Source organism: Hevea brasiliensis, chromosome 2 (assembly GCF_030052815.1).
Source record: "Hevea brasiliensis isolate MT/VB/25A 57/8 chromosome 2, ASM3005281v1, whole genome shotgun sequence".
NCBI lineage: Eukaryota > Viridiplantae > Streptophyta > Magnoliopsida > Malpighiales > Euphorbiaceae > Hevea > Hevea brasiliensis.
Genome location: NC_079494.1, coordinates 110,716,888 through 110,744,132, shown reverse-complemented (window position 1 = coordinate 110,744,132; position 27,245 = coordinate 110,716,888). Strand labels below are relative to the sequence as shown.

Sequence of the window (27,245 nt, the reverse complement as noted above, 5' to 3'; positions counted from 1 at the left end):
ATTGTAAAAAATGAGTTGATGTCTTGATGAGACAAGTAAAAACCACCTTTGTGCTTTCACTAGTTTTGGCAATCTAAATTTCTCTTTAAGACATCAAGTAACAAAAGCAAATATGTTATATATATATATATATATATATATATATATATATATATATATATATATATATATATATTTATTTATTTATTTATTTAGAGCCTATTTGATACCCATTCTGTTTTTGATATGAACTTGCCTGACTCTATCTCAAAAGCTAGCTCACAAGGAGAGGCTTGTAAAACCATATATATAACATCCAAGATCTTCTTGCAGAACCAATGTGGGACGCATTATTCCTGACCTCTTTTGAACCTGCCTATCTTCACCTCAAAAGCTAGCTTACAAGGGAAGGTTTGTAAACCCATATATATAACACTCAAGATCTCCCTACAGAACCTATATAGGACACATTATTCCTGACCCCTTTAAACTGAATCTCCTCGTGAAGCAACCGGAGTCATGACTCGTTCACCTCGACCTCTCCCGAAGAACATCAGGGAATCTTTGTACATTGCCTACTGATCCATACAGAGTGAGACTCCGATACCAAATGATATGAATATGCTTAACTCCACCTAAAAAACTAGCTCACAAGGAGAGGTTTGCAAACTTATATATATAAAAAACATCTAAAATCTCCCTGCAGAATCGATGTGGGACACATCAGTTTTCTAAAGAAAAAATTTTTATTTTTTTGAAGGTAAACATAATTTCAAGGCTTTCTTTAGAAAAAAAATGTTTTGAAAATTTTGCGGGAATTGGAAATTTTTTGACAAAGAGGTGCTTCCTTAGTCGAGTTTAACATAGCTAAGTGTTTCTACTTGAACAAGCATTGCTCAGCTCAACTATAGTCTTCAATCACAATTTGGATGGGGTCCATCGTGTGATCCTTTTCCTCCATTGTTCTTGGTGTAGTCCATACTTTTGGAAAGGTGTAGAGATGTTAAATTTTTCTGGAATGCTTCATCCATGCCATCCTTAATTCACCCCTCCTCTTATTCATTCTGATAACTTGAATAGTTGATGTGTTTTGTCCTTTCATTTGTGCCCTTATGCATGCCAAACTGTGCTAGTTGTGGCCAAAACATTTCAATAACCTCTTACTTAACTCATCCTCAGTTCCTTCTTAGATGCCACTTCTACTCACCTATGAATGCACTCATTTTTTATCCAATGTTTTTTTGTATTGTTGCACTTTACTCTTGAAGGGATTGAAAGTGAAATATTTAATCTAATTGAATTTAGGATATAAAATCTGAAACTGTGTGTGTGGAAAATGGTATATTTTATGTTTTTGGGTTTGATGAGTAGGTAAACATTTTTTAAGTTGTGTTAGATTTTTATAGCCTTTTATGGGGGTATTTTTGTTGATTTGCTTGCTTTTATTTTATTACAAAGGTTAACTTTTGTTAGAACCATAGTTACTTGGAATGTCATGCCTCTATGAATGTGGTAGGAGCACGGAGACATGTTATGCCACTTGACTAAATATCGGTACATGGTTTTTCTTTTTTCTTTTTTTGTTTCTTTGGTGGGGGGGGGGGGGGGGGGGGGAGGATAGGCTTAGTTGGTAATTTGGTATAATAAGATAATTCACAGTATGTGAAATACACTTGTTCGATTTGTGGGGGCTTTTATTGCATAAATTTTGCACCTAATTTGATAACTCAATTTTATTTGTTTATTTATTTTATTTTTTTAAAGAAAAAAGTATATTTATTTTATTTTTTATAATGTTCACCCCCAAAAGCTAGCTCAAGGGGGGAGGTGTACTTAAGACTTTATAAGGAGTACATTAGTATTAACACACATACCCTCCTAACGCTGAGGATTGAACACTTACAACGTGTTTGGATAGGTGGAATGGGGAGAGGAAAGAAAATAACCAAGGAAAAATAAGGTTGATTGGACACTCTCCTTTGTTTGGATAGAAAGAGGAAAATAAAGATGGGAAGGAAAATAAGCTATATTTTCTCTTGAGAATTTTCTCTCCAATTTAGAGAGAAAATAAGGAATCAGATGGAAAAGTGACCTTTTAACTGGTCAAACTACATAATTATCCTTTTGATTTTATTGCCCTTTTTTTATATAATTTGTAAAAAAAGGTAAAATAGTAATTTAAATTATTTTCTTTCCACTCATTCTCTTCCCAAACAACGGAAAATAAGTTTATTTTCCTTTCATTCCTCTTTTATTTTCCACTTATCCAAACGTAAGTAAGGAAAATAATTTTTATTTTTCCTTTCTTATTTTCTTTCGTCTCCTTCAAGATATCCAAACATAGTGTTGAAGTGTGAAACACTTATGAGAGGTTCAAATATTTGATGGGGAGGCTTTGATATCATCTTACTAAATTGAAAGGGTGGAGGTGAATGAATGGGTTGGAGGCAAGAGTTCATGAAATATGAAGATTGGGCTTACTTGGTATTGGACCAATCATTGCTAAAATGTAGAATTAACCAATTAGTTAGTTGGCCCTTTATAAGTCCCTTCAACTTGATGCTTTTCTCTTTTAGATGTGGGACTCTTGACAATTTTATAGTTTTGTTTTGGTAAGAATATATTTAACAATTTTACTATAAAAAAAGGCTCTTAAAAAATCTTTATTAGACTATTGGATACAAAGCCAATAATTAGTCAACTTAAAATTGATTTCTTTCAATTTTTACTAAATGTAAATTACTCTCCACTCCCCCTAATTATATTTATTCTCCCAAGGTGACCTCTAATGGCACCTAGCCAGAAAAAGTTTTAAATCTAGTGTGACTTCTCATCTTCTTTTCTCTAGCGTGGCTTTTATGTGCCCATTTTGGTTGAGCTTTTGTTCTCTAGCAATCAGTGGTTGATTGATTAATCGTTGAAAATAGGTGTTTGATAATGTAAATATGAAAGCTGGCTTTTGCAATTTCCAATGCCATCTTTTGAAATTTATATCTGAAGGCTAGCCTTCCATACGAAAACTTCGAAAATAATTAAAAATATTTTAAAAATATTTTAAAAATAAAATACTTTTTGTTTTGTATTTTTAAAATTTTAATTTTACTATATTTATATGTCTAAATGCGCATTTGCTCACTAAAATTATGAAAATAATTAACTAACTCAACTCAACTAAGCCTATGGATTCGCTTTCTCTACTCTAAACGATTTTGGGTTAAATCCTCAGAAATTTGTAATTCTTCTAGGTCATGTTGTACTACTCTCCTCCAAGTCAATTTAGGTCTATCCCTTTTTTTCTTTCTATCCTCTAACCTAATGTGCTCTACTTGTCTAACTGGAGTCTCGTATGTCTACGCTTCACATGACCAAACCACCTCAATCTCCCTTCTCTCAACTTATCCTCAATTGGTATCACTCCTACCTTTTCTCTAATACTCTCATTGCGGACTTTATCTAGTCTAGTATGACTACTCATCCACTTTAACATTCTCATCTCTGCAACTCTTATCTTAGACGCATACGACTCTTTCAATGCCCAACACTCACTACCATAAAACATAGCTGGTTGTATGGCTGTACGGTAAAAAGTTAATTTATAAGAAGAAGAAATTCATTTATATATAATAAATAAAATTTTTCGTACAACAAATAATAAAAATAAATAGGTCTTTATTTTTAGTTTTATAGTTTGGCAGCTACTTCAATTGCTAAATTGCCAAACTCTGTGTAATTAATTACAACACTAATTATAAATAGTTGGCATCTAATCACTAGCCGCTCAATTGATAGATAATTGCTACTGCTATACCAAACGGGTCTTTGATCTTCTTATCTTTGGCATGGTTGCTTCTTCCACGTAAATGTTTTTTTCTTCTTCTTCTTTACCTTTATGGGGCATTTGGTACGAGGTTGATGCAGCGTGAAGCTCAAATAGAAACACACTTCATACATAAGAGTGAAAAAAATAAAGAAAATTCTTTACAGTATTTTTATTGATAACATTCTGTCTCTTAAATTACATAAAATCTGAAGTATTTAGAGATTTTAATCTCCTAAACCTGATAGGAATATGAAACTAAATATGAAATTTAGATAATCTAAAATACAATAGGAAATCCTAAATAAAATAGAAAGAAATCTAAATTCTAGATAAAGCAGGAAAACATTAATAAATCCTAAATAGAATAGAAAACTTCCTAATTAATTATAATCTAATTTCTACAGCTGTTGGAAGTCTTCACAAGATGTTCTAGGTGAAATTTGCTACCTAAAGAAATCAACTTTGCCTAAACTTGCTTAAATTGCTACTTTTCCCCCTTTTCACACCAGCATGCTTCCATTGTTGTTTGACTTGCTTCTTCACCCAAAAATGCTCCACATTAGAGGTTAACAAAGTAATAATTATCCTCGTAACTTTTAACCCTTTATTAATATTGTTTGGATGTTATAAGAGAATAAATTAATTTTTAACCTTTTTAATGTTTAACCTCTAAAGAGGGGATCAAATATTAACCTTAGCGGGAGTAGGTTAACAATGCTTGATAAATGGAGTAATACTGTATTTTCATTTGAGTTTTTTTATTAACCTCGTACCAAACACCAGTAAATGTCACACCCTTAATTATTGTTTACCCCCTAATAATTACTTCTTTAAAATTTATTTAAGTAACATTTAACCTTCAAATTTTGATCTTGTACCAAACACTTCTTTAGGCTTCTTGCTGCCATGGAAAGACACATGCAATATAAAATTGAAATCAATAACCCCATCCCCTAGTTCAGTGAGTCAGGACATGTGTTGAAGCGTTTGGATAAGGCTGAGCCGCTTCCAATTCGAACCGAAAAACAGAAATGAACCAAGCCAATTTGGTTCAGTTGGTTCTTTTTTGTTCAATCAGTTTGGTTTGATTTTATTTTTCTAATATTTTCGGTTTTCGGTTCAGTTTGGTTAATTAACCGAAATTAATGAAATAAACAGAACCTACCAATTATTATCCATAAGTCCCATAAGTCCCATACAGTTCTTGTAAATAAGGAAGCTTCTTCCAAAATTCCCCATTTAGCATGACAGTGCCCATAAATCCGTTCCCTTTTCACCCACATCGAGAGCCTTTTGGCTTCTTCCATCCATCTTTTTCATCTATCTTGCACAGCCGAAGCTTCTCCCGCAAATCCCATTCATCAATCTTCTTCTTCTTCTTCTTCAACTACAAAGTGTTAGAACCCATTTGCAGCCTTCATGCACAAAGAAGACCCATCGGCTTGAAGATGAAGACCCAGAACAATATGTGCAGACGACCAAAACCCTACGGCTTGAAGAAGCCTCATCCATCCATCCTGCTTTTGTTTCTCCTCAGATTAGAGATCCATGCTTCTGCTTACACTCTGTAAAAACAATACTCTCTTTCAATTTAACACATTGAGATTTGAGGGTAAAAACTTACAACCATGTTAATTTTAGATTTGTGATTTAGGGTTTATGATATTGATTTCAATTTGTGGTTTATGTTATTATTGATTTCAATTTGTGATTTTTTTTTTATTTGAAGGTTTTCAATTTGTAAATTGATGAGTAAGTGAAGATACCACATTTGTGATTTTTTTTTTATTTGAAAGTTATCAATTTGTGAATTGATTAGTGATCGAGGATACTGTTGGGTAGAGATTGGAGACAGAAGTGAAAAGGGAAATGGCATGTTTGCTTGCTGTTGCTGTTGTGATTTTTAATTTTTTTTATGTATGTATATGTTTATTTTTGAAGAATTTCAGTTCTCTTTAAACTGAGCAAAACTGAACTGATATTTGTCAGTTTGGTTTGGTTTGGTTATTTCTACATTATCGGTTTGGTTCGGTGTAGATTTTTTATAAATTCAGTTTTCGGTTTTTTGGGTTCAACTCGGTTCTGGAAAGAACCAACTGTTTGCACACCCCTGGTTTGGGAAAGCCAGCTTACCTCGTATTGGGATGTTGTCCCAGATCGTAGTACGTGGGAGGGAGGTGGTGAATTAGGTAATTATTGTCAGTCCATATGGTGGACTTTTCTCTCTTTTGATTTTTTTAGTGGGGGTTGATTGTGGAGGTAGTATGATTTGTTGATCTTCTTATTCAAAGTTGTGGATCTCCTCCCATAGTTATTAAGGCGTGCCTGAGGAAGAGAGGAGAAGAGATGTGCCTGGCTGCCAATTGCCTCGTGCTCCTGAATGAAGTGTAGGCTGCTAAGTGGTGGATGTCTTTTATTGGTATTTAAATGGGCTGATGGTAATGGGATTATTAGTTTTTAGAGCTTTTATTAGCATTTAAATGGGCTGAAGGTAATGGGCTGAAGGTAATGGGCTTCTAAGTATTTAGGGCAGATTTTGAGCTCTAAATTGAAGTGTAGGTTATTGGGCTAAATTTATTTTGGTGCTAATATATTTTATTAGTAATTTTTGCATGTATTTTTTAATTTTATTTTTCATAAATTAAATATTAAATGTAAATTATTTTTTATTTGAATACATAAGGATTCGTAATAAGTTTATAGAATTTAATTTAAATAATTTTAAGTTATGTTTAGTAAGTTATTAAATTAAATATATAGTAACTGCATTAAAAAATAAAAATTATCATTTTAATATTATATTTGATTGAAAAATAAAATTAACATAATACATTTTAATGATAATTTTTAACTAATATATATACTTTAATTAACAATAGTAATTTGTAAATTTTTATATATATTTATATGCAATTAATATTACATTTATTTTTAAATAAAATTTTACATATATTTTTTATGTTTAATATTCGGGTAATTAAATTTATGTTACTTATTTCTAATAAATTTATTACATTATTTATTTTAATGATTTTTCTTTTTAATTTTTGAGCCTCGCCTCGCTTAGGCATGCACTAGCTCCTTGTGCCTAGGCTCCCCTTGGTGCACCTTGAGCCTTTAATAATTATGCCCGCCCCATTTGTTAAGGGTTTGAGGAATTTGAAGGCTCGAGTTTTGGAACTTCTCAAGCATAGCTGTTTAGTTATTGGTAAGAGGCTAGTGGGGTTGTCAATTGTATGCTGCATTAGTGAGCTGGTTTTAAGATACACCTGCAGTTTGCATCCTGGTTTTGATATTGGACTAGTCAATGGCGAAATTGGCAATGAAGAGTTTATTTATTATTATTATTATTATTATTATTATTATTATTATTATTATTATTATTATGTGTGGAGGGGGGATTGCATGCATCTTTCAAGAAATTTATGTAGAAGATACAGTTAAATTAAATTTTGGTTGGTCAAACTTGTACTAAGATGTAGCCATGTTTTATGACAATGATTATGCGTGAAAATTGAGAAATCTTTATTCTGGGAACATTTGATGTTAACTTTCCCATGATGTTCATTTCATGACAGGATGCAATAAAAATTGGGACAAAATAAGTCATTAGGAAGAGGTTGGTTATGAAAAAATTTATGAAGCTAAAACAGCCGCCTAAGAAACAGAAGTAGCTTAAGTAGAAGAATTATTTATTATAAAAAAGTGTAGGAAGCTGTGGCAGCTGCTGTTCTGATTTAAGAGTTGCAATTAGGTGCAACAGGAATTGGACGCTGCCAAATTGCAGTTTATTGCACTTATACATGAGTTAAATCAATATTTTCTTTAGACATTCTGAACAGTTATAGGAGTATCTTGCTGGTGGCTAAGCGCATACAAGTTAAATTTGCCTTTTTGGACGTGGTAATTTGATCTACCAAGCTTTTTGCTCTTTCCTGAAATTATCATATCTTAGTCGAACTTAAGAAATTTAAAAGGATTTATTGGATAAGCTTTTTGTGATTTTGACAAGAACTGAAACAATTGATGACTATAAGCCCGGTTTGGCGTCAAAGCTGATTCTATTGCCCATTAACATTTGCTAATGATTGAGGCCGTTATGTCCACACAGGCCCGTTCTTTTGTGCCAGATATTGAATTTTGTGAAATTTCATTTTGTGTGAAAAATATATTCGTTGGTTGCAAGGTATAGCTTCTTAGGATATTGTAGGCCACATTTTTAATCAAAGATTCACATGTTTGGTTCCTGTAATTCTCTTCTTTGTTATTTATGGTTTCTTTTGGGTATCCTATCTAGCAAACATATTCCAACTTTAGGTGTGTTGCAAGAGTGAATTCCTAGAACATTCATTGGCAATCTCCATGTCATTATCAAAGTGACCGTGTAGGTATTTGGTTTTCTAGCTTATTCAGAGTATTGAGGAGGTGATTATAATTTGGGAAATTCTAATTCTTATCTAGATGTTCTTTAGGTGCGTTGCAAGCAAAAATTCCTAGAACATTCATTGGCAATCTCCATTTCCACCATTGCAGAAATTGACTGGACAAAAAAAAAAAAAAAAAAAAAGAAACGAGGAGGAGGAGGAGGAGAAGAAACATACCTGGACTTCTCTGCATCATTTTATTGGATGGCAGCTGGCATGTGGCTTGTCTTGCACTAAGTTAAGAGTAATGGGCTAATGTTTAAATGGGCTGGTGGTTTAAATGGTTTGATGGTTTACATGGGCTAGTGGTTATTAGTATTTTTTAAAATATTTTATTTTTATTTTTTATAAATTAAATATTAAATACAAATTACTTTAATATTGAATAGATAATTATTTGTAATAAGTTTATAGGATTTAATTTAATAATTTTAAATTATGTAGTAAGGTATTATTAAATTAAATATATAGTAAAAATTAAAATTATAATACAATAGAAAATTAAATTTTTCATTTCAATATTAAATTTGATTAAAGTAAAATTAATACAATACATTTTAATGATAATTTTCACTCATATATGTAGTTTAATTGACAATAGTGATGGTGAAATAAAATAAAAATAAGTAATAAAATAAATAATATATTAAATATATTTTTATATGTAATTAATATTATATTAACTAAAATGATAGTACCTATATAATTTAATTTTTTGAATTATTTTATTTTTGTGCCTCACGGCCTTCACCTCGCTCAGGCGCCCGCCTTGTGCCTTGCGCCTAGAGCCTTTAATAACTATGTCAGAAACATGGTGTTACTTGAAAGAAATGTATTTATGGATGGCATGATTTGATCCACGAGCTTGTATCTCTATTGGTCTGGGATATTCACTTGAAGTCTTCTATTTTAGTTTCTTAGCCTTCTTTTTTTATTGGATAGCTTGAATGGAATGTTTGGGCTAAGTTTTGCTTTATTTTCTTGGATGTGTTTGTCATGCAGAGCTTTCTGCAACCCTGCTGATGTTGAAGCATTTACTGAAGAGAAGAAACAATCCCTTTTGATCAAACGTCAAGGAAAGGGTGCAGATTTTGTTCGTGCAGTGCAGGAGATTATCGACAGTTATGAGAAGTCTAAGAAAGCAGACCAAGTTGATGATCTCAATTCTGGTTATGAAGATACTCTTGCAAATGGTGGGAATTCAGTGGAGTCATCAGCAAACTTTGAGTTGAAGGATCAGACTGAAACTTCAGAAGCAACTACTATGGTTAGAAATGATCCTAGCCTTGCAAGCAGTTTTGCTCCAGATGTAGCAAAAGCTGGTTCTTTGCATGATAAAGAAGTCTCATTGGAGCAACACACTGATAATGTGGTGGTCACGGCAAAACCTGTTATAACTACTTACACTTCAAGAAAAAGATCTGGAGGCTTACGGTCTAGAAAACACGCCCCACAGAAAAAGGATTCATCAGTTGAAAGGTCCACAAGTTTGTCAAGGTTGGAATCCTCTAGATTCCAGAATTTGGTGGTGCCATCTAATGATGGTAACAAGAGTGCAGGGGAAGCATCAACTGAAGTAATCCTAAGCAGATCCCTACGAAGGAACAAGCAAGTTAGAAAATCACCAGATGCCTCTGAGTGGGATGATGTGGATTCATCTGCTTTTGTTTCAAGAACTGTTGAAGATAATGGCTCTGAAATTGTAACAGTTGATTCTGATTCTTTGAGTCTGAATGAAGGCAGCACTATAGACAGTGCTTGTAAGCCTGAGCACTCAGAAACTGTTGCTGATTGTTTGGAGGAAGATGTTGAGTTGAGCAAAGGGCTTGATTTTCAAATAAATGCTGTGGTTATAAAGAAGAAACGGAAACCAAACAGAAAGCGAGTGACTAATGAAGCCACTGAGCCAACTGCCAGGTTGGATACAGTGGCAGATTTGGATGCTGTGGTGCATAGTAGCAGCCAAAATTCACAGTGGGCTTGTGAAAACTTGAGTGAGAGGCATAACAAAGATGATGGAGATGAGCATTTGCCACTAGTGAAACGAGCTAGAGTTAGAATGGGCAAATTATCATCATTGGAGGACCACAGCAGCTTTTCTCATGTGGAAGAAAAGACCTCCAATGAAGTTGCAGTCAATTCGGCTGATGCTCACAATGGCTTATGTCAAGAAGTTGAAGAAAGAACCTCTGATGAAGTTGCAGTCGCTACGTCGGAGCATATTGGCCCACCTTATAATTTCAGTGATGATTGTTCAGCTGACAAAGGCTCATTTTCAGCGAAGGTTGTTTTAGATAATGCATCACCTCAGAATGGCTGTGCTCAAATTCTAGGGAATAGGCCTCAGCTTTCAATTGCTAAGGAGCATCAGTCTTTTGGCTGCCCAGCAGATGGTGAAGCTGCTTTACCTCCATCCAAACGTCTTCATCGTGCTCTAGAAGCTATGTCTGCAAATGCTGCTGAAGAAGGTCAGGCAAGTGCTGATATATCAACCTTGAAAACATTAATAAATGGCAGTTCCACCTCTTCAATGGAGAACTCCTCCGACAAGTTTGTTGATCGAAAAGAAAGTGATGGTTCTGGGGAGCCAAATGTAGAGTCTCCTGGCTGTAGGGCCTCTGCATTATGTTCCAGCTCTAAAAGAGTCTTAGAGGAATCCATAAATCCACCATTAGAAGAGGACATCTGCAATCAACGAATCGAAAGTTCTAATAGCCAAGAGCATTATGAAGATGTCTTGACAGAAGCCTTGGACCATGATTGTGGCAAAAACCTTGGCAGATCATGTTTTGCAGGTGACATTGTTGCTATTACTATACAACAAAGTACAAAAGATTTCACACCAAATTTTGACAGAAGACGAGACAGTCTACAATCCAATCATGGCTCATCTGGTCAGTTATTACGTACAAAGGATGAGATCAATTCTGAAAATGTTGAGTTAAGAGATGTCGGAGATGAAAATCTTAATAAAGATGTTGTTTTGGAGCATTCTCGGATGAGCCCAAGTCTTATCTCACAGGTTGATGAAGCTGCTAAAGGTACCTCTCAAAATGGTTCTAATGTGTTTCAGTACAGTGCTGAGGATACTGGCTGTGAGAATGCCAAGTCATTGAGGTCTCTAATTGATGATGACAACCGAGTCAATGGCATGTAAGTGTCCATTTTATTTTGGCTTTGTTGACTGCTAAGTTGCAAGCATATGCTAATGGTTCTTACCAAGAACTCATACTGTTTTATACTATTCATTCTGGAAGAGTATTTCTTCTAGAGTTAAGGCATGAGCATACCGTTACCTAATTTTACAATTTACTCATGTCTCCTTCAAAAATTTCAATATATCTGAGGGAGCCCTTGCGGGATGGAAAAATTACCATTACATTTTTTTTGTGGTTTTCTTTATCCCTTCATATCAAATATCTTTATTCTTCTGAGTTTCTTTCTTAGATCTGAGGCGGCAAAAGTTGTCAAATATGAGCAGAAACGAAAGGAAACTAATTATGCTTCTATTTCTGATGATCATTTGTGTGGAAGGAATGTGTTGGTAGCCCAGTCAAGTCCAGTACCAGCTGATGGAATAGAATCTCCTGCACAGACATCTCCACCCACAACCTCAATATGCCATGTATCTACTTCGGAAAGTGCTAATTTTATTCAAAATAGTCAATGCTCCAGTCCTAATCATTCACATCATAAAACTGTGAGCACATCAATTGATGAAGAAAAAAAGGAATCAGTGGTGGTGCTGCAACACCCAAAATCTTTTGGCAAATGGAATAATTATGCAGAAGCGCAAGCTGCTCTATCATCCTTTGAAGGAATGCTTGGATCATTAACAAGGACAAAGGAGAGCATTGGTCGAGCAACTCGCATGGCCATTGACTGTGCAAAGTTTGGCCTTTCTACTAAGGTTGGATCATGTTGCTTAGATATGTGGTTTTACCTTTTTGATATTACCTGATCATATTAGATATTATGATATGAAGTTATTACAAGATAATTGTTATTCAGTTGGCTTAAATTTTAGGAATTGGATGCCATTTTTATATAACTAAAAAGTAGAATAGAAGTGAACAAAAGAGCACTATACTTTTTACCTTATAAATGTTTGAATCTTGCATTGCGTTCTTTATTCATTTTTTTCCAAAACAATTAATAGATCGTTCGTGGGATTTTTGATTTGTTCTGCATTGTCAGAATTACCTAGGAAAGTTACTTGGTAATACAACATTCTTGTGTTTGGTTTGTGCATTGATGTTACACTTTTGATCTGTGTTCCTAAACAAGTAGATTCTACCATTTTGTTTCAATATACATGTAAATGTGATTTCCAACGTTAAGGGTGGGAATCAAGGACGAATCTAGAATTGAAACTTTGGAGGGGCAAAATATATAATTAAAACACTTTTATTTGTAGCTAAACAATATAGAATCATCAAGTAGAATTAAAAAATTTATACACAAAATTATTAGAAGTCAAGAAAATAGTAATATATGCTTAGTAAACAAGAAAATATTAATCAAAGAAATTTACTTATCAAATCTTATATGTGTTGGATTTAATAATGATGGAATAAATTTCTTTAATTTGTAATCCAATCTTTGAGAAATAATTAACTATTCTTCTATTTTTCTACAAGCCACAAATCATCCTAAATATTTTTTTAACTGGGGCCTATTGTCCCTGGTGGGAATGTGAATGTTTTGACAAGTATAAAACTCAACTCAACTAAACTTTTATCCCAAAAATTTGGGGTCGGCTATATGGATTCGCTTTCTCCACTCTAAACGATTTTGGGTTAAATCCTCAGAAATTTGTAATGCTTCTAGGTCATATTGTACTACTCTCCTCCAAGTCAATTTAGGTCTACTCTTTTTTTTTTTTTCTATCCTCTAACCTAATGTGCTCTACTTGTCTAACTAGAGCCTCTGTATGTCTACGCTTCACATGATCAAACCATCTCAATCTCCCTTCTCTCAATTTATCTTCAATTGGTACCACTCCTACCTTTTCTCTAATACTCTCATTATGGACTTTATCTAATCTAGTGTGGCCACTCATCCACCTTAACATTCTCATCTCTGCAACTCTTATCTTAGATGCACACGACTCCTTCAATGCTCAACACTCACTACCATATAACATAGCCGGTCGTATGGCTGTACGGTAAAATTTTCCTTTCAACTTACTGGGAATCTTGCGATCACATAAAACTCCCGTGGCACGTCTCCACTTCAACCATCCGGCTTTAATCCTGTGACTAACATCCTCCTCACATCCCCCATCTACTTGAAGGACTGAACCGAGATATTTAAAGTGATTATTTTGGAACAGTACCACTCCATCCAAACTAACTCCTTCCCTATCACCAGTTTGGCCTTCACTGAACTTGCAATGCATGTATTCTGTTTTCGTTTTACTTAAAGCCCTTTGACTCTAGAGTACTTCTCCAAAGCTCTAGTTTTTTATTGACTGTTTCTCGCGTCTCATCTATCAGAACAATATCATCCGCAAATATCATGCACCAAGGAATACTCTCTTGTATATGTTTCGTCAATTCATCTAAAACTAATGTAAAAAGGTAAGGGCTTATAGCTGATCCTTGGTGTAATTCAATTGAGATCGGAAAATCTTGTGTCCCTCCTACTGTGCGCACAATAGTAGTTGCTCCTTCATACATATCTTTCAACACTTGTATGTACCTAATAGATACCCTCTTTTGTTCTAACACACTACATAGGACATATCTTGGAACACTATCATAAGCCTTTTCCAAATCAATAAAAACCATGTGTAGATCTTTCTTCAAATCTTTATATTTCTCCATTAAGCTTCTTACAAGAAAGATCGCTTCCATAGTTGAACGACTGGGCATGAAGCCAAATTGATTGAGAGAGATAGAAGTATCATGACGTAGTCGATGCTCCACAACTCTCTCCCATAACTTCATAGTATGGCTCATGAGTTTAATTCCCCTATAGTTCGAGCAACTCTGTATGTCTCCCTTATTTTTAAAAATAGGTACTAAAATACTCCTCCATTCATCAGGCATTTTCTTTGAGTTTAGAATCTTATTAAATAATTTAGTTAACCATGCCACTCCTATATCTCCCAAACACTTTCACACTTCAATTGGTATTCCATCGGGTACACAGGCTTTATCCACTTTCATTCTCTTAAGTGCTTCTTTTACTTCTAAAGATCTAATTCTTCTAGTATAATTCACATTCTTTTCTATTGTTCTATAGTTTATATTCACGCTATTACCATTTTGACTATTATTAAAGAAATCATTAAAATAATTTCTCCATCTTTCTTTAATGTCCTCATTTTTCATCAACACTTTTCCTTCTTTATCCTTAATACACCTAACTTGATTGAGATCTTGACATTTTCTTTCTCTCCTCCTTGCTAATCTATAAATATTTTTCTCCCCTTCTTTAGTTTCAAGTTTCTCATATAACTTTTCAAAGGCCTGTGCTCTTGCTTGACTAGCTGCCTTTTTTGCCTCTTTCTTTGCTATCTTGTACTGTTCATATGCCTCATTATTATCACATTTAGGTAATTTCTTATATCATTCCCTTTTTCTCTTCACTGCCTTTTGTACTTCCTCATTTCACCATCATCTTTCTTCTGAGGGTGGTCCATGTCTTTTAGACTCTTCAAGTACTTTTCTAGCTACTTCTCTAATCTTTGATGCCATCTGTATCCACATATCATTGGCCTCCATATTCAGCTTCTATGCTTCGAACTCGAGAAGCTCATTTTTGAACTTCACTTGCTTTACTCCTTTGAACTCCTACCACTTTATTCGAGCTACACTATTTCTTCTGACCTTACTTGAATTGTTCCTAAACTTGACATCCAAGACTACTAACTGATGTTGACTTGTTAAAGCCTTTCCTGGGATGACCTTGCAATCCTTGCATAGAGCTCTATTTGTCTTCTTGGTTAACAGGAAGTCGATTTGGCTTCTATGTTGCCCACTTTTGAAAGTCGCTAAATGTGATTCTCTTTTTATAAAGTAGGTATTTGTTAGTATTAGGTCGTATGCCATAGCAAAATCCAGGATGTTTTTTCCCTCCTCATTTCGACTGCCAAAATCAAAGCCTCCATGAACATTCTCATAGCCTTGCTTATCACTTCCTACATGTCCATTCAAATCTCCACCAATGAAAATATTTTCTTCATTCGGTATGCTTTGCATTAAATCATCCATATATCTTCCCAAAAAATTTGTTTACTCTCACTATCTAGTCCTGTTTGTGGGGTATAAGCACTAACTACATTTATTGTTTTTCCTTTTAGTACTAGCTTTACTAGTATAATTCTATCCCCTACTCTTTTCACAGCTATTACAGCGTTTTTCAATGTCCTGTCTATGATTATGCCTACTCCGTTCTTATTTCTCTCCTTTCTGGTGAACCACAGTTTGTATCCTGAATTACCCATTTCCTTACTTTTCTCTTCTACCCATTTAGTCTCCTGAATGCAAGCAATATTCACCCTTCTTCTTTCCAAGGTATCCACAATCTCCATTAATTTTCCTGTAAGTGATTCAACATTCCAAGTACCAATCCTAATCCTCCTCCTATTCTGTTCCTTCCTAATTGGTCTCCTTTTATGATATCTTCTATTGTTTTCTATGTCTATCTTGTGTTCTGTTCCACTATCTGTTCTACTATCTATTCTATGGACTAACTTTTTTACCCACACCCGTCCATTATGTGGGAACCCTTGCTCACTTAACACCACACCCGGGCGCCGGAATGGCGCATCGCTTTCGGTGAATGCCCTACACCCTTGCATATTTCTTACTACACTCGGGTTTCGATATAGTGTGTCGTTAGTAGAGGACGCTCCAACGTTTATATCATTTGAATCCATATCATAAGGTGTGACGAAATTTTTACGTTGGTTGTCACCTACCGCAACCCTCCTCCTTTATCCGGGCTTGGAAAATGTTTTGACAAGTATGAGTGAAGTTTATTTGCTTTATCTTTATAACAATGATTTAGTTGCATTGAAAGCATGCATGTGCCATAAAGTTTTTACTGATGCTTTGTCTTTAAAGCATAGGTGGTGGAGATTTTAGTCCGTAACTTGGAAAGTGAGTCAAGTTTACACAGAAGGGTGGATTTATTCTTCCTTGTGGATTCTATCACTCAGTGCTCTCGAGGTTTGAAAGGTAAATTGTTTGTTCTCATGTTATTTAATGTTGATATGTACACACCAGATATTTAGTGTTCATGTTGTGCTTGAATTTCCAGGTGATGTTGGTGGTATATACCCTTCAGCTATTCAGGCAGTGTTGACACGCTTGCTTGCAGCAGCTGCTCCTCCTGGAAGTTTTGCACAGGAAAATCGGAGGCAGTGTTTGAGGGCAAGTCTTAGATTTTTCTTTTTTTGGATTTTGCTTGTGTCATTGGTTTTATATGTTAGTTTAGGTCTCGCATCTGTGTTTTATGTCTCATATCTGTGTTTCTTTATAGGTTTTGAGGCTTTGGCTGGAAAGAAGGATCCTTCCGGAATCTGTTATTCGCCATCATATGCGGGAACTTGATTCATTAGGTGGTTCATCTTCTGCTGGTGCTTATTCTCGCCGATCGGCAAGAACGGAAAGGGCTTTAGATGATCCTGTTAGAGACATGGAGGGAATGCTTGTTGACGAATATGGAAGGTTTGAATTTATTGATTTCTGTGGCACTTTACGAGTAGTTGATTGAAAATGAAAAAGTTCTATAACATATTTTATTGAGTTATTTCTTGTTGTATCAGCAATTCAAGTTTTCAGCTTCCGGGATTTTGTATGCCTCGCATGCTTAGGGATGAAGATGAAGGAAGTGATTCTGATGGAGAGAGTTTTGAGGCTGTCACTCCTGAACATAATTCTGAAACCCCTGAAGAACGGGATACCACCCTAGCAGTAGAGAAGCACACACACATCTTGGAAGATGTTGATGGTGAGCTTGAAATGGAGGATGTGGCTCCCTCTTGTGAAGTTGAAGGAAGTTCAGCAGTTGGCATTGCTGCAGTCAATTCTGTATGTAATTTGCAAAATCAATTAGAACTGCATTTTCCACTGCCTTTTGCCCCTCCTCTGCCTCAGGATGTGCCACCATCATCACCACCATTGCCAACTTCACCTCCTCCACCTCCACCTCCACCACCTCCTCTTGCTGTCCCACATTCATGTGGAATGCCTGATCCATACATTAGTGGTGTAGATTCAAAGCTTTATGCAAATTCACATGTGAGTCTGCATACTTGATTACTTCGTCTTACCATTTTGCTCTAGGATGGAATGTATCAGACAGACATTTCTTTTCTGATTGAACCAAATTTGCAGAATATGCAAGATGACATGAGAGAATCTGTGGGTCAGCCGCCAGCAGCCCCAAGAATCAATACATCAATGTCCAATGGAGTGCATTATCATACTACTGAATGTAGGGATCAGATGCAGCATTGCGACTCCACAAACTCTTTCAACAGTTACTCTGTACATCCAGTGCACACAGATGGACCAAACTTCCACCACAAGGCTTATCCTCCAAGGCCACCACACCCACCACCTTCAAATCAATTCTCTTATGTTCAGGCAGGCCAGCATGTGAAGTCTCGGAGAGAGACCCCGCCTCCTTACCACCACAGATTCCACTCGTCACATAATGCTGATGGTGGAAACTTTTATAATAACCATGAGCGAATGAGACCAGTCCCATATGAAATTAATGACAGCTGGAGACACCCTGCACCTCCTTTTCCTGGTAATGTTAATTTTACCTGCAAGTTTTGTAGAGATTTGTGCGCATTATCTTGTCCCATGTACTTTGTGTTTTATCTTATTGTCAATGCCATCTTATCCACCATAGGCCCACGACATCCTGATAAAGGCAGAGCATGTTATCCATCTGGTCCTTATGGTGGCCCACCTAGAGAGCAGGATAGAATACCTCATCAGGGATGGTCATTTCCTGCCGGGGGGATGCATCACAGGAACTTCATGCCATTTAGACCACCACCTGAAAGTGCAATTCCAGTGTCAAATAGAGGTGTGTTATTTTTTGTGGGATTGTGTTAATTTGAAAATAAAATTGAATCTTTTTGTTTTTTTTTTTTACTTGTGGTGTTCCTTTTTTTTTTTTTTTTTTGTGTGTGGGGGGGGTATCAGCTCTCTCCAATTATTAGATGATATCAGTAACTTGGCAATCTCATACATCTTTCTTGTGTTCAGCTTCAAGCATTTGGCGGCCAAGATGAGCAACTATTACTGCACAGCTGAGATTGGTAAAGTTTCCACCTTTTTTTTTAATATAAATTAATTTCTACTGGTAGTTGCATTTATTCATTTTTTCAGGAAGTATGTGTTTGTCCAAAATTTCCGCTTGCTTATTTTTATACTGCTTTATATTTGTCAGAATCCATTTTTTGTTTGGCTTCTCGGCTTGTTAAAAGGAGTGAGTTTGTTTGGTTCAATGCTCTCATTTTGCAATGCTTTGAACAGAAGGAATCGTTTGAGAATTTGGCTCGAAGATCAGCGCGAGTTTGACATACTAAATTGGTTGTATATATATGTATTTTATCAGCACTTTGCGAAATGCAGGGGGCTGTGAGACAGTCATCATGGAGATTTGGAGAGCTGTAACCAAACTCTAGACTGTCATGTATCAATTTTTAATTTTTCTTAGCATAATTTATTTGTTGGAAGGCCTCATAGGAATTCTATCAAAATTTTCGCAGGGCCATTTGATACAGCTTTCAAGCTTCTTTAAATAGTTGCCGCCCTTGATGTAAACAGTTGCTTTTTTTTTTTTTTTTTGCCCTTTCTTTTTCTCCTGTCTATAGTGGAAGAATTTCCCTGGCCCAGCTGGATCAGAATTCGGAGTGAGACATTCAACTATTATTTTATCAACTGATTAGTAGTGACTAGCTGTTAGCAACAGCTGAAAACCAAATATATTCACTTGAATGTGAAATTCGTTTGGACTACTGAATTTCAGCATCGTAGATTGGTTGTATGTGTTACAACTCATGGGAATGGAAATTTTAATTACAGGTACTTTGATTGTAGTTTTTCTTGGTTAAAATTCTGTTGCTTTTGGGTTTGAGCTGTGAAATATCAATTGTGAATTGCAAAAACATTAATAAGATCACTTTCATCGCTTAATATGAGGCAGCTTGGTCATGCTAAGTTGGCAAAGTGAAATTGATCAATCTACAAGTTGAAACACATTAACATCCAAGTAGTCACATTATTTTAAACCGTATTAATTAAAATGTCTTAGCCAACCCAACAATCTTTCATGTCTATTAATGATTTATAAGTGTATTTTCAAGAGAGAGAAACAGTTATTAATTGTGAGATATTTGTTGATATTATTATCAACTGTTTATATAATTATTAAAATAGAAATATTTTAAATATTAAATATAAAAATAATAATGTAATTACCATCTCTAAAAATTTAAAAATTAAAAGATGAATCTTTCATGAATTACTTTAATAATATAAATAAATATAATACTGATGTTTTAATTATAGTTAAAATATTAAAAATATTATTTAATTTTTTGAATATAGCATGATTATTAAAATACATATAAATTAAATTAAAATTAATGCATAGTTTGGCTAACAATGAAATTAGTGTAAATTTAAGTATAATTTTAAATATTTGATCTGAAAATTTTCGAATTTGTTTTTTATTGTCAATATGATTTTTTTAAAAAAAATATATTATTTCATTCTATTCATCGACTCCTAAAAATTGCCAGCGTGCGCCAGCGCAGCAAATTGGGATCCACAGAAATTGCATAACGCAAGCATCGGCAATGATTAGGCAGTTGAGATAGGTAATAACTAATGAATAATAAATAAAAAGCGAGTGAGAAGAAGTTATTGGTGGTTCCAGTTCCACTTACCAGGTCAGGGATGGGGACTTCTCCATCTGTCCCAGAGAAATCAATCCATGAATTCTCCGTCAAGGTGAAACCTCTTCTTCTTCTCCTCTTTCTTTCTATTGCAATGTCGAAACCTTCTATATGCCTTGTTATATCTCTCTGTCTCATTTTTGTGGATTTGGATGCAGGATGCCCGCGGTCAGAATGTTGACCTCAGTATCTACAAAGGCAAGGTTCTTCTCGTGGTTAATGTCGCCTCCAAATGGTTTTTCTCTTTTCCAACTTTTCTGGGATTTCTCCTCCTAAAAGTTATTACTTAAGAATTTGACAATTCTGAAATTTTTGTTGCTTTGGAGCAGTGGATTTACAGATTCCAATTACACCCAGTTGACTGATCTTTATAACAAGTATAAGGACAAAGGTTTTCTCGCTTCCTTTTCTCCCCTTTCTTTTTCTGTTCTTCTGAATATTTCTGTTTCTAGGCATGCGTTTAATTCTGTTCTAATTTTGTCCGTTCCACAAGATAGAAACTCTAGATTTTGATTGCTGTTGATATTTTGTTGGGAAAGCACGGTTACCTTTGCCAGAATAAGAAATTATTGAAAATTGAGTCCAATGGCATGATTAAACTGTCTCTTTTAGATTTTGTTTCTTCTTCTTCTTGTAACTTCTAAATAGCTTCTGATAGCATATCTAAGCTCATCTTTGTTTGAATTGAGGAGTGCATGAGCAATAACAGGCTGCCGGATAAATTCTAATGTGAGTTGGAATCCAATAGAGCCTTCTCCGGAAAACAATAAATCCCCCAACTTATCTTCATTTCTAAAAGTATTTTGAGATAAGGAATCTGTATGTCCTTCATGTACCTTTTAGGTAATTAACTATTCCTCGTTGAAGGACCCATTGCTTAGTGCATTAATAAATTTTTTAGCATGCAACCATAAGCGTGTAGGTTCAAGTAAAGCTGCCACTTCATTAAAAATGTTGAAGGTTGGATTGTCTTCAGATTCTCTCTCCTAGGACCAAACTCGGTGGATGATTCTGAACTTTGACCATATTCTAGGACAAGAATTCAATGCCTTCCTTTTTTTTTAATTTTTATTTATTTACAGTTTCCTTGGATTTATGTCTGAAATATCAGATTTTGAAGTCTTGGCATTTCCATGTAATCAATTTCTGAAACAAGAGCCAGGGACAAGCGAAGGTGCACAGGAGTTTGCTTGTACCAGATACAAGGCTGAATATCCAATTTTTCAAAAGGTATTGGAGTTTACTTGTTTGGTAATGTTTCCAATAATAATTTAATATGACTAAGTTTAATTTGAGTAATAATTGCTTAACAAGGACTATAGGTGTGGGCACCGGGCCAGAACCGGCAGTTCTGGTTCAAGGTTCAAAGGAACTAGGATCCTACCACAAGGTTCTTTGCAGTTTTATTTTGGTTCCGTTCTGGTTCAGTCCAATTTTGATCAATTCTAACAAAATAAATTTTTCTCTTTTTTTAAAAGGAAAAATAATCCAGTTTTGGCTCGGAACTGGACTGGTTGTTCTGGTCGGGTTCAAGACTGGTTTAGGTCAATCCAGTTTTGATCAATTTTGATTCTGGATTAGACCAGTCTGATTCCGATTCTGAATCGGACTGCTGCTGGGTCTAGTATGCTTTCTGTTTTTTATGTCTTTTTTTAATTCATTCTTGTGTCAAATGTTACTGATTTTTGGTTGCTATTCTCTCTAATGCAGAAAAAAGCTATTCATAGTTCTAATTTTAGAAGAAGCAGGCATTTACAATTTTAATGTTAGAAGAGGCTCATTTATCTTCTTACTGTCAAAACAGAATTCTCATCATCACAATCAATGCAAGATGCAGTCAATATAAGATTTCATCGTTGCCTGATTTCATGCATAAATTTAACTGACTGAAATGTCTTAGGCTGTCCACAAATATTTTGAGAATGATATACTTTGCTAGATTCATGTGTTCTTGGCTTCTTTTTTTTTTTTTTTGTGGGTTTGGTGCAATACATAATTTGGCGGAGAAACTATGTATTCTGTTATGAGAAATTAGCTAAATATTTCGATGCTAAATTTATTGCTACTTCCATTAATTGTGGCAGGCATAGTCATTAAAGGCGCGCCTCAGGCTCAAGGCTCACTAGGCTCGAACCCTAGCGCCTTATGTGCCTAGGTGTGCGCCTTTGTTCCTAACACAAGGTTCTGGAAAGGCATACCTTCTTTATTTCCATCTTTAGCGAGCACTTTCATTGACAAAAAGGACAACCACTTAAAACTCAAACTAACAAACCCAATTCAAGATATATGCCAAAGAAAAAAAAGAAAAGCATCACATTTATTTGACTTTTATGGATTTTTAAAATTTTTTACTTTTGTGCCTCAACATTGAGCCTTTAATAACTATGGTGGCAGGTAGTTTTTATGATCTATTGCTACATTTACAAAATATTGTTTTTGCCAGGAAGGGCATGGATTTATTTCTTAACCAGCAATCCGAATGAAAGTGGGTAAAGCCTGTGGACCCGATGGAATACCAATTGAAGTGTGAAAGTGTTTGGGAGATGTAGGAGTGACATGGTTAACTAAATTGTTTAATAAGATTCTAAACTCAAAGAAAATACCTGATAAATGGAGAAAGAGTATTTAGTACCTAATTTTAAAAATAAGAGAGACATACAGAGTTGCTCAAATTATAGATGAATTAAACTCATGAGCCATACTATGAAGTTGTGAGAGAGAGTTGTTGAACATCGACTACGTCATGACACTTCTATCTCTCCCAATTAATTTGGCTTCATACCCAATCGTTCAACTATGGAAGCAATCTTTCTCATTAGAAGCTTGATGAAGAAATATAGAGATGGGAAGAAAGATCTACATATGGTTTTTATCGATTTGGAGAAGGCTTATAATAGTGTTCCAAGAGATATCTTATGAATAGTGTTAGAATAAAAGAAGATATCTATTAGGTACATACAAGTGTTGAAAGATATGTATAAAGGAACAACTATTATTGTGCGTACAGTAGGAGGGGACACAAATCTAAGAGATTTTTCTATATCAGTTGTATTATATCAAGGTTCAACTGTGAGCCCTTACCTTTTTACATTAATTCTAGATGAATTGACGAAACATGTACAAGAGAGTATCCCTTGGTGCGTGATATTTGCGGACAATATAGTTCTGATAGATGAGACACGAGAAGGAGTCAATAGAAAGCTAAAGTTTTGGAGAAGTTCTCTAGAGTCAAAGGACTTTAAGTTAAGTAGAATGAAGACAGAATACATGCATTGCAAGTTTAGTGAAGGCCGAACTGGTAATAGGGAAGGAGTTAGTTTGGATGAAGTGGTATTGCCCCCAAAGTAATTACTTTAAATATCTCGGCTCAATCCTTCAAGTAGATGAGGGATGTGAAAAGGATGTTAGTCATAAAATTAAAGTCGGATGGTTAAAGTGGAGACGAGCCACGAGAGTTTTATGTGATCGCAAGATTCTCAAGTTGAAAGAAAAAATTTATCGTACAGTTATACGACCGGCCATGTTATATGGTAGTGAGTGTTGAGCAATAAAGGAGCTGTGTGTGTCTAAGATGAGAGTTGCGGATATGAGAATGTTAAGGTAGATGAGTGGCCATACTAGACTAGATAAAGTCTGTAATGAGAGTATTAAAGAAAAGATATGAGTTGTGCTAATTGAGGATAAGTTGAGAGAAGGCAGGTTGAGAGAAGAGAGATTGAGGTGGTTTGGTCATGTGAAGCATAGACATACAGAGTCTCCAGTTAGACAAGTAGGGCATATTGGGTTAGAGGATAGAAAGAAAACAAGAGGTAGACCTAAATTGACTTGGAAGAAAGTAGTACAATATGACCTAGAAGCATTACACATTTCCGAGTATTTAATCCAAAATCGTTTGGAGTGGAGAAAGAGAATCCATATAGCCAACCCCAATAAATTTTTGGGATAAAGGCTTAGTTGAGTGAGTTGAGTTGAGTTTTTAGTTTAATGCTTGATGATCCTCTGGATGTCCTTTACTTCATCCCAGTATCCCATATATTATTATCATGGAACTATAGTTGGTTGAATGATATATTTTAGAGTTGTGAAGGTGTCTGTAAATTGGAGCAAGTTTAACAAAAAATGTTTGAAATTAAGTGCTTGTTATTGATTAGGTTGTGGGGAATCTGTATTATTTTCTTTATGACCAAAATTTTTTTGATGCATTTCTGATAACTGTATATCATCTTAAGCCTACAGCATTATTGGATCATCATATCCTTAAGGGAAGGAGTCCTTTTATAAACTTGTGTCTCATTACATAAAATGGCGTCATGGTTATTTGGAGTCCCTGGTTAAAATTGAGCTAGATTAGCCCTCAGCTTGTGCTGACGAAGTAATGGGTGTTTTTGTAACTTTCTTCTGGGAAACTCTGCCCTTTGCATAGTCAACCAGAACATCACATTGATTACATGACATAGAGTAGGGCTTCGAAAACTTATCCATTGTCTAAGACTTTAACTTGCAATGTAAATGAGTGTGGAGCATCTGTCAGCATTATGCCAGATCTTTGTTCAAGTGTATGGAAATGTAAAGGATTGAAGCAGTTGCTGCATATGTGTGCCATTTTTGAGAAGAGTAAAGAGACAGAAGGAAATATTGATGTTTTAGGTTCCTTCCATCAAGTGGCTGAAAGTGATAAATAATGTAGGATACTGATTTTGGCAGTTCAGGTTTCAAAAGGTATTTAGATTGGATTCATATATTAACATTTTTGTTCGAAGTCTATATTCTTTGAAAAAAAAAACACATGTTAAGAAATTAAGCGCATTGTGTTACTCTATAATTTTTGTTCTTAGTCATTTGGCTTGCAAATCTTCTTTCTGTCCATTTACTGAAGTATGCATGCAGGATGCACCATTGCAGAGAAGATGGGGAAAACCTTTCTTTTCCTTTATATATATATATATTTTGTGATCAGAAATCCATTTCTAAAGATGAGAAGATCTTAGACCCTCGCATTTGTTTGAGTGCTTGTCAGTGATTCCATTTATGATTGATGTGTCATCGTTCTTTCCATATGTGTACTGCTGACCAACTTGCACATCTTCAACTAGATGTATCTATTTTACACTTCACATTAATAATATGCTAAACTCTCCAATAATTAGGTTCGCGTCAACGGGCCAAATACAGCTCCTGTCTACAGATTTCTCAAGGCGAGTAAATTTGGAATTATGGGGTCCAGTATAAAGTGGAATTTTACCAAGTTTTTAGTCAATAAGGAAGGGCAAGTCATTGCTCGCTATGGCACGACGACCACTCCTTTGTCCATTGAGGTCTCTCTCTCTCTATTGCTCTGTATGTCTGGTGCACTTGAGCATAAGCTTTTGTGTAGGTGTCAATGCTACTCCTAAAATTCTCATCTTGCTGCTTTGTTTTTTTTTTTTGAGTGCAGGCTGATATCAAGAAAGCATTGGAAATAGAGTGAGAAATATGCCACTAACAGATTCAGTAAAAGCTTAATCAAAAAACGTAAAGCTTTTAAATGGGTATGATATTCTCCTATCAAGTTAGTTATTGTATATTATCAATCAGTGACTCTTATTTATGGCATTCAGTTTGCACGTTGGAGAATAAAAGTGTAAGAGATTGTTGTAGATAGATAGTTTGTTTCTTTGCTGTTCCTATTGATTTTTTTTTTTTTTAATTAATATTGACACATCTACATGTATTTTTCTGGTTGAGAGATTTTCCAGCATGTAAATGTCAATTTTTCTGTCCTGAGCTATTAGGTATGGTTGCATAAGAAATTGTTTTTGACGGTGATTGCAACCAGTTGCCCCCTTCAATCGTTCTGGCGAATCAGGCTATGAGAGACCATGAGATCTGCAGATAGGGTGGCCATGTGCCTGTTTTGGCTAGTGGCCTAAGAGGGACCTGAAACGAATTGAGAGGGCTCGGTTTCCTAAGATTTTGATTTAGTTCTAGACTAATTCAAGGACGGTTCCAGATGATTTAGATTGAAGTCATCCAATGGTAAAAACAAATTTTGATTTTTTTTTTTAAATTCACAGTTTAGATTGAATCCATAAATTGAATTTTTTATTTCGGTTCACGTTAGTAGGGGAGAAATCATAATTGGCCCTCTCTTCCTGATTTCGAACCAGCTCGAGCCCTTAAAAACCGTTGAAGGATTCCAAATCCAAACCGGTTCTTGGCCACCCATATCTGCATTTTCTGATAGGTATAAGCTATTAAAATAATGTAGCCCCATCTTTCTCCACCATGTTCACTGTACTAAACCTTAAAAGCTAACTTTGATTTAGAAACCACTTGAGATAGTGGCCGCATAGGTGTAAGTCTAAACTTGAAAATCCATGGTGAAACAGGCTCAGTGGTATGGGACCAAGGATTCTTGTGGGAAGGGGCTCGTGTTTTCCAGTAGTGCTTGGCGATCAGTGTGGGGATGACAACGTTTGATTGATAGCTGTAGGCTAAATTGGATAGTGATTAGCACACCTACTAACCCCTTTTTAGCTTTGATTTAGAAGATGGAAAACAGTGTACCCTGAAACTTTATGATTACTAATGAACTTCTAAAATCAATCAATTAGACCTGAAAATTGATTACTTGATACTACAATTCTCCTGATTCAGTTTTTCATAAAATTTTCAGAATACATATTTCATGAATTTTTTTTTTTTTTTTTAACATTTGGAGCTCACTTTGGGTTTTGGAAGACAACTTGGCAAATAAATATGATATGGGCTAAAGTCGACCTATGAGATATTGACATGTGTTATCATCCATTGACTTGTACAAATGTTTTAAGTGTCCAATTTGAGAACTTATCAAATTATCTAATTAGATTGACTACAATTGATTGAAGGGCTTAATACCAAATCTATATTATTTATGGGATGTCAAACATAAATGTGCACAAAAAGATATTATTATTATTATTATATTATCAAACACAAATGTGCTCTATTCATAAGGAGGCGACATTTATCCCACTCATCGTCTCCTGCTAATAGCAATGAAGACATTTTTATAATGTCATTATTGATTCTCTAGAACCCTAATTTTTTTACAAGCCGCCGACCG

The 27,245-nt window shown here is 35.0% G+C and overlaps 1 protein-coding gene across 4 annotated transcripts in view; it reads left to right on the top strand.

The window, feature by feature from the left end:
* The window catches only part of LOC110665495 (probable glutathione peroxidase 4), a 29,369-nt gene extending 3,444 nt beyond the window's left edge, over window positions 1-25,925 (top strand). The window contains exons 3-16 of one of the 4 annotated variants that reach the window (XM_021825656.2): window positions 9,226-11,376; window positions 11,671-12,133; window positions 16,304-16,412; window positions 16,495-16,607; window positions 16,717-16,904; window positions 17,003-17,477; window positions 17,574-17,994; window positions 18,100-18,279; window positions 20,140-20,213; window positions 20,317-20,393; window positions 20,488-20,549; window positions 21,270-21,388; window positions 25,306-25,473; window positions 25,593-25,925. In XM_021825656.2, the coding sequence (XP_021681348.2) occupies window positions 9,226-11,376; window positions 11,671-12,133; window positions 16,304-16,412; window positions 16,495-16,607; window positions 16,717-16,904; window positions 17,003-17,477; window positions 17,574-17,994; window positions 18,100-18,279; window positions 20,140-20,213; window positions 20,317-20,393; window positions 20,488-20,549; window positions 21,270-21,388; window positions 25,306-25,473; window positions 25,593-25,625 (4,633 nt within the window). In that variant the 3' untranslated portion in view covers window positions 25,626-25,925. Of the gene's footprint in view, window positions 1-9,225; window positions 11,377-11,670; window positions 12,134-16,303; window positions 16,413-16,494; window positions 16,608-16,716; window positions 16,905-17,002; window positions 17,478-17,573; window positions 17,995-18,099; window positions 18,280-18,461; window positions 18,515-18,645; window positions 19,298-20,053; window positions 20,214-20,316; window positions 20,394-20,487; window positions 20,550-21,269; window positions 21,389-25,305; window positions 25,496-25,592 lie in introns of those variants that run through there. The other 3 variants (XM_021825653.2, XM_021825654.2, XM_021825655.2) reach the window with 3 other exon arrangements.
* The last annotated feature ends 1,320 nt before the right edge of the window (window positions 25,926-27,245 follow it).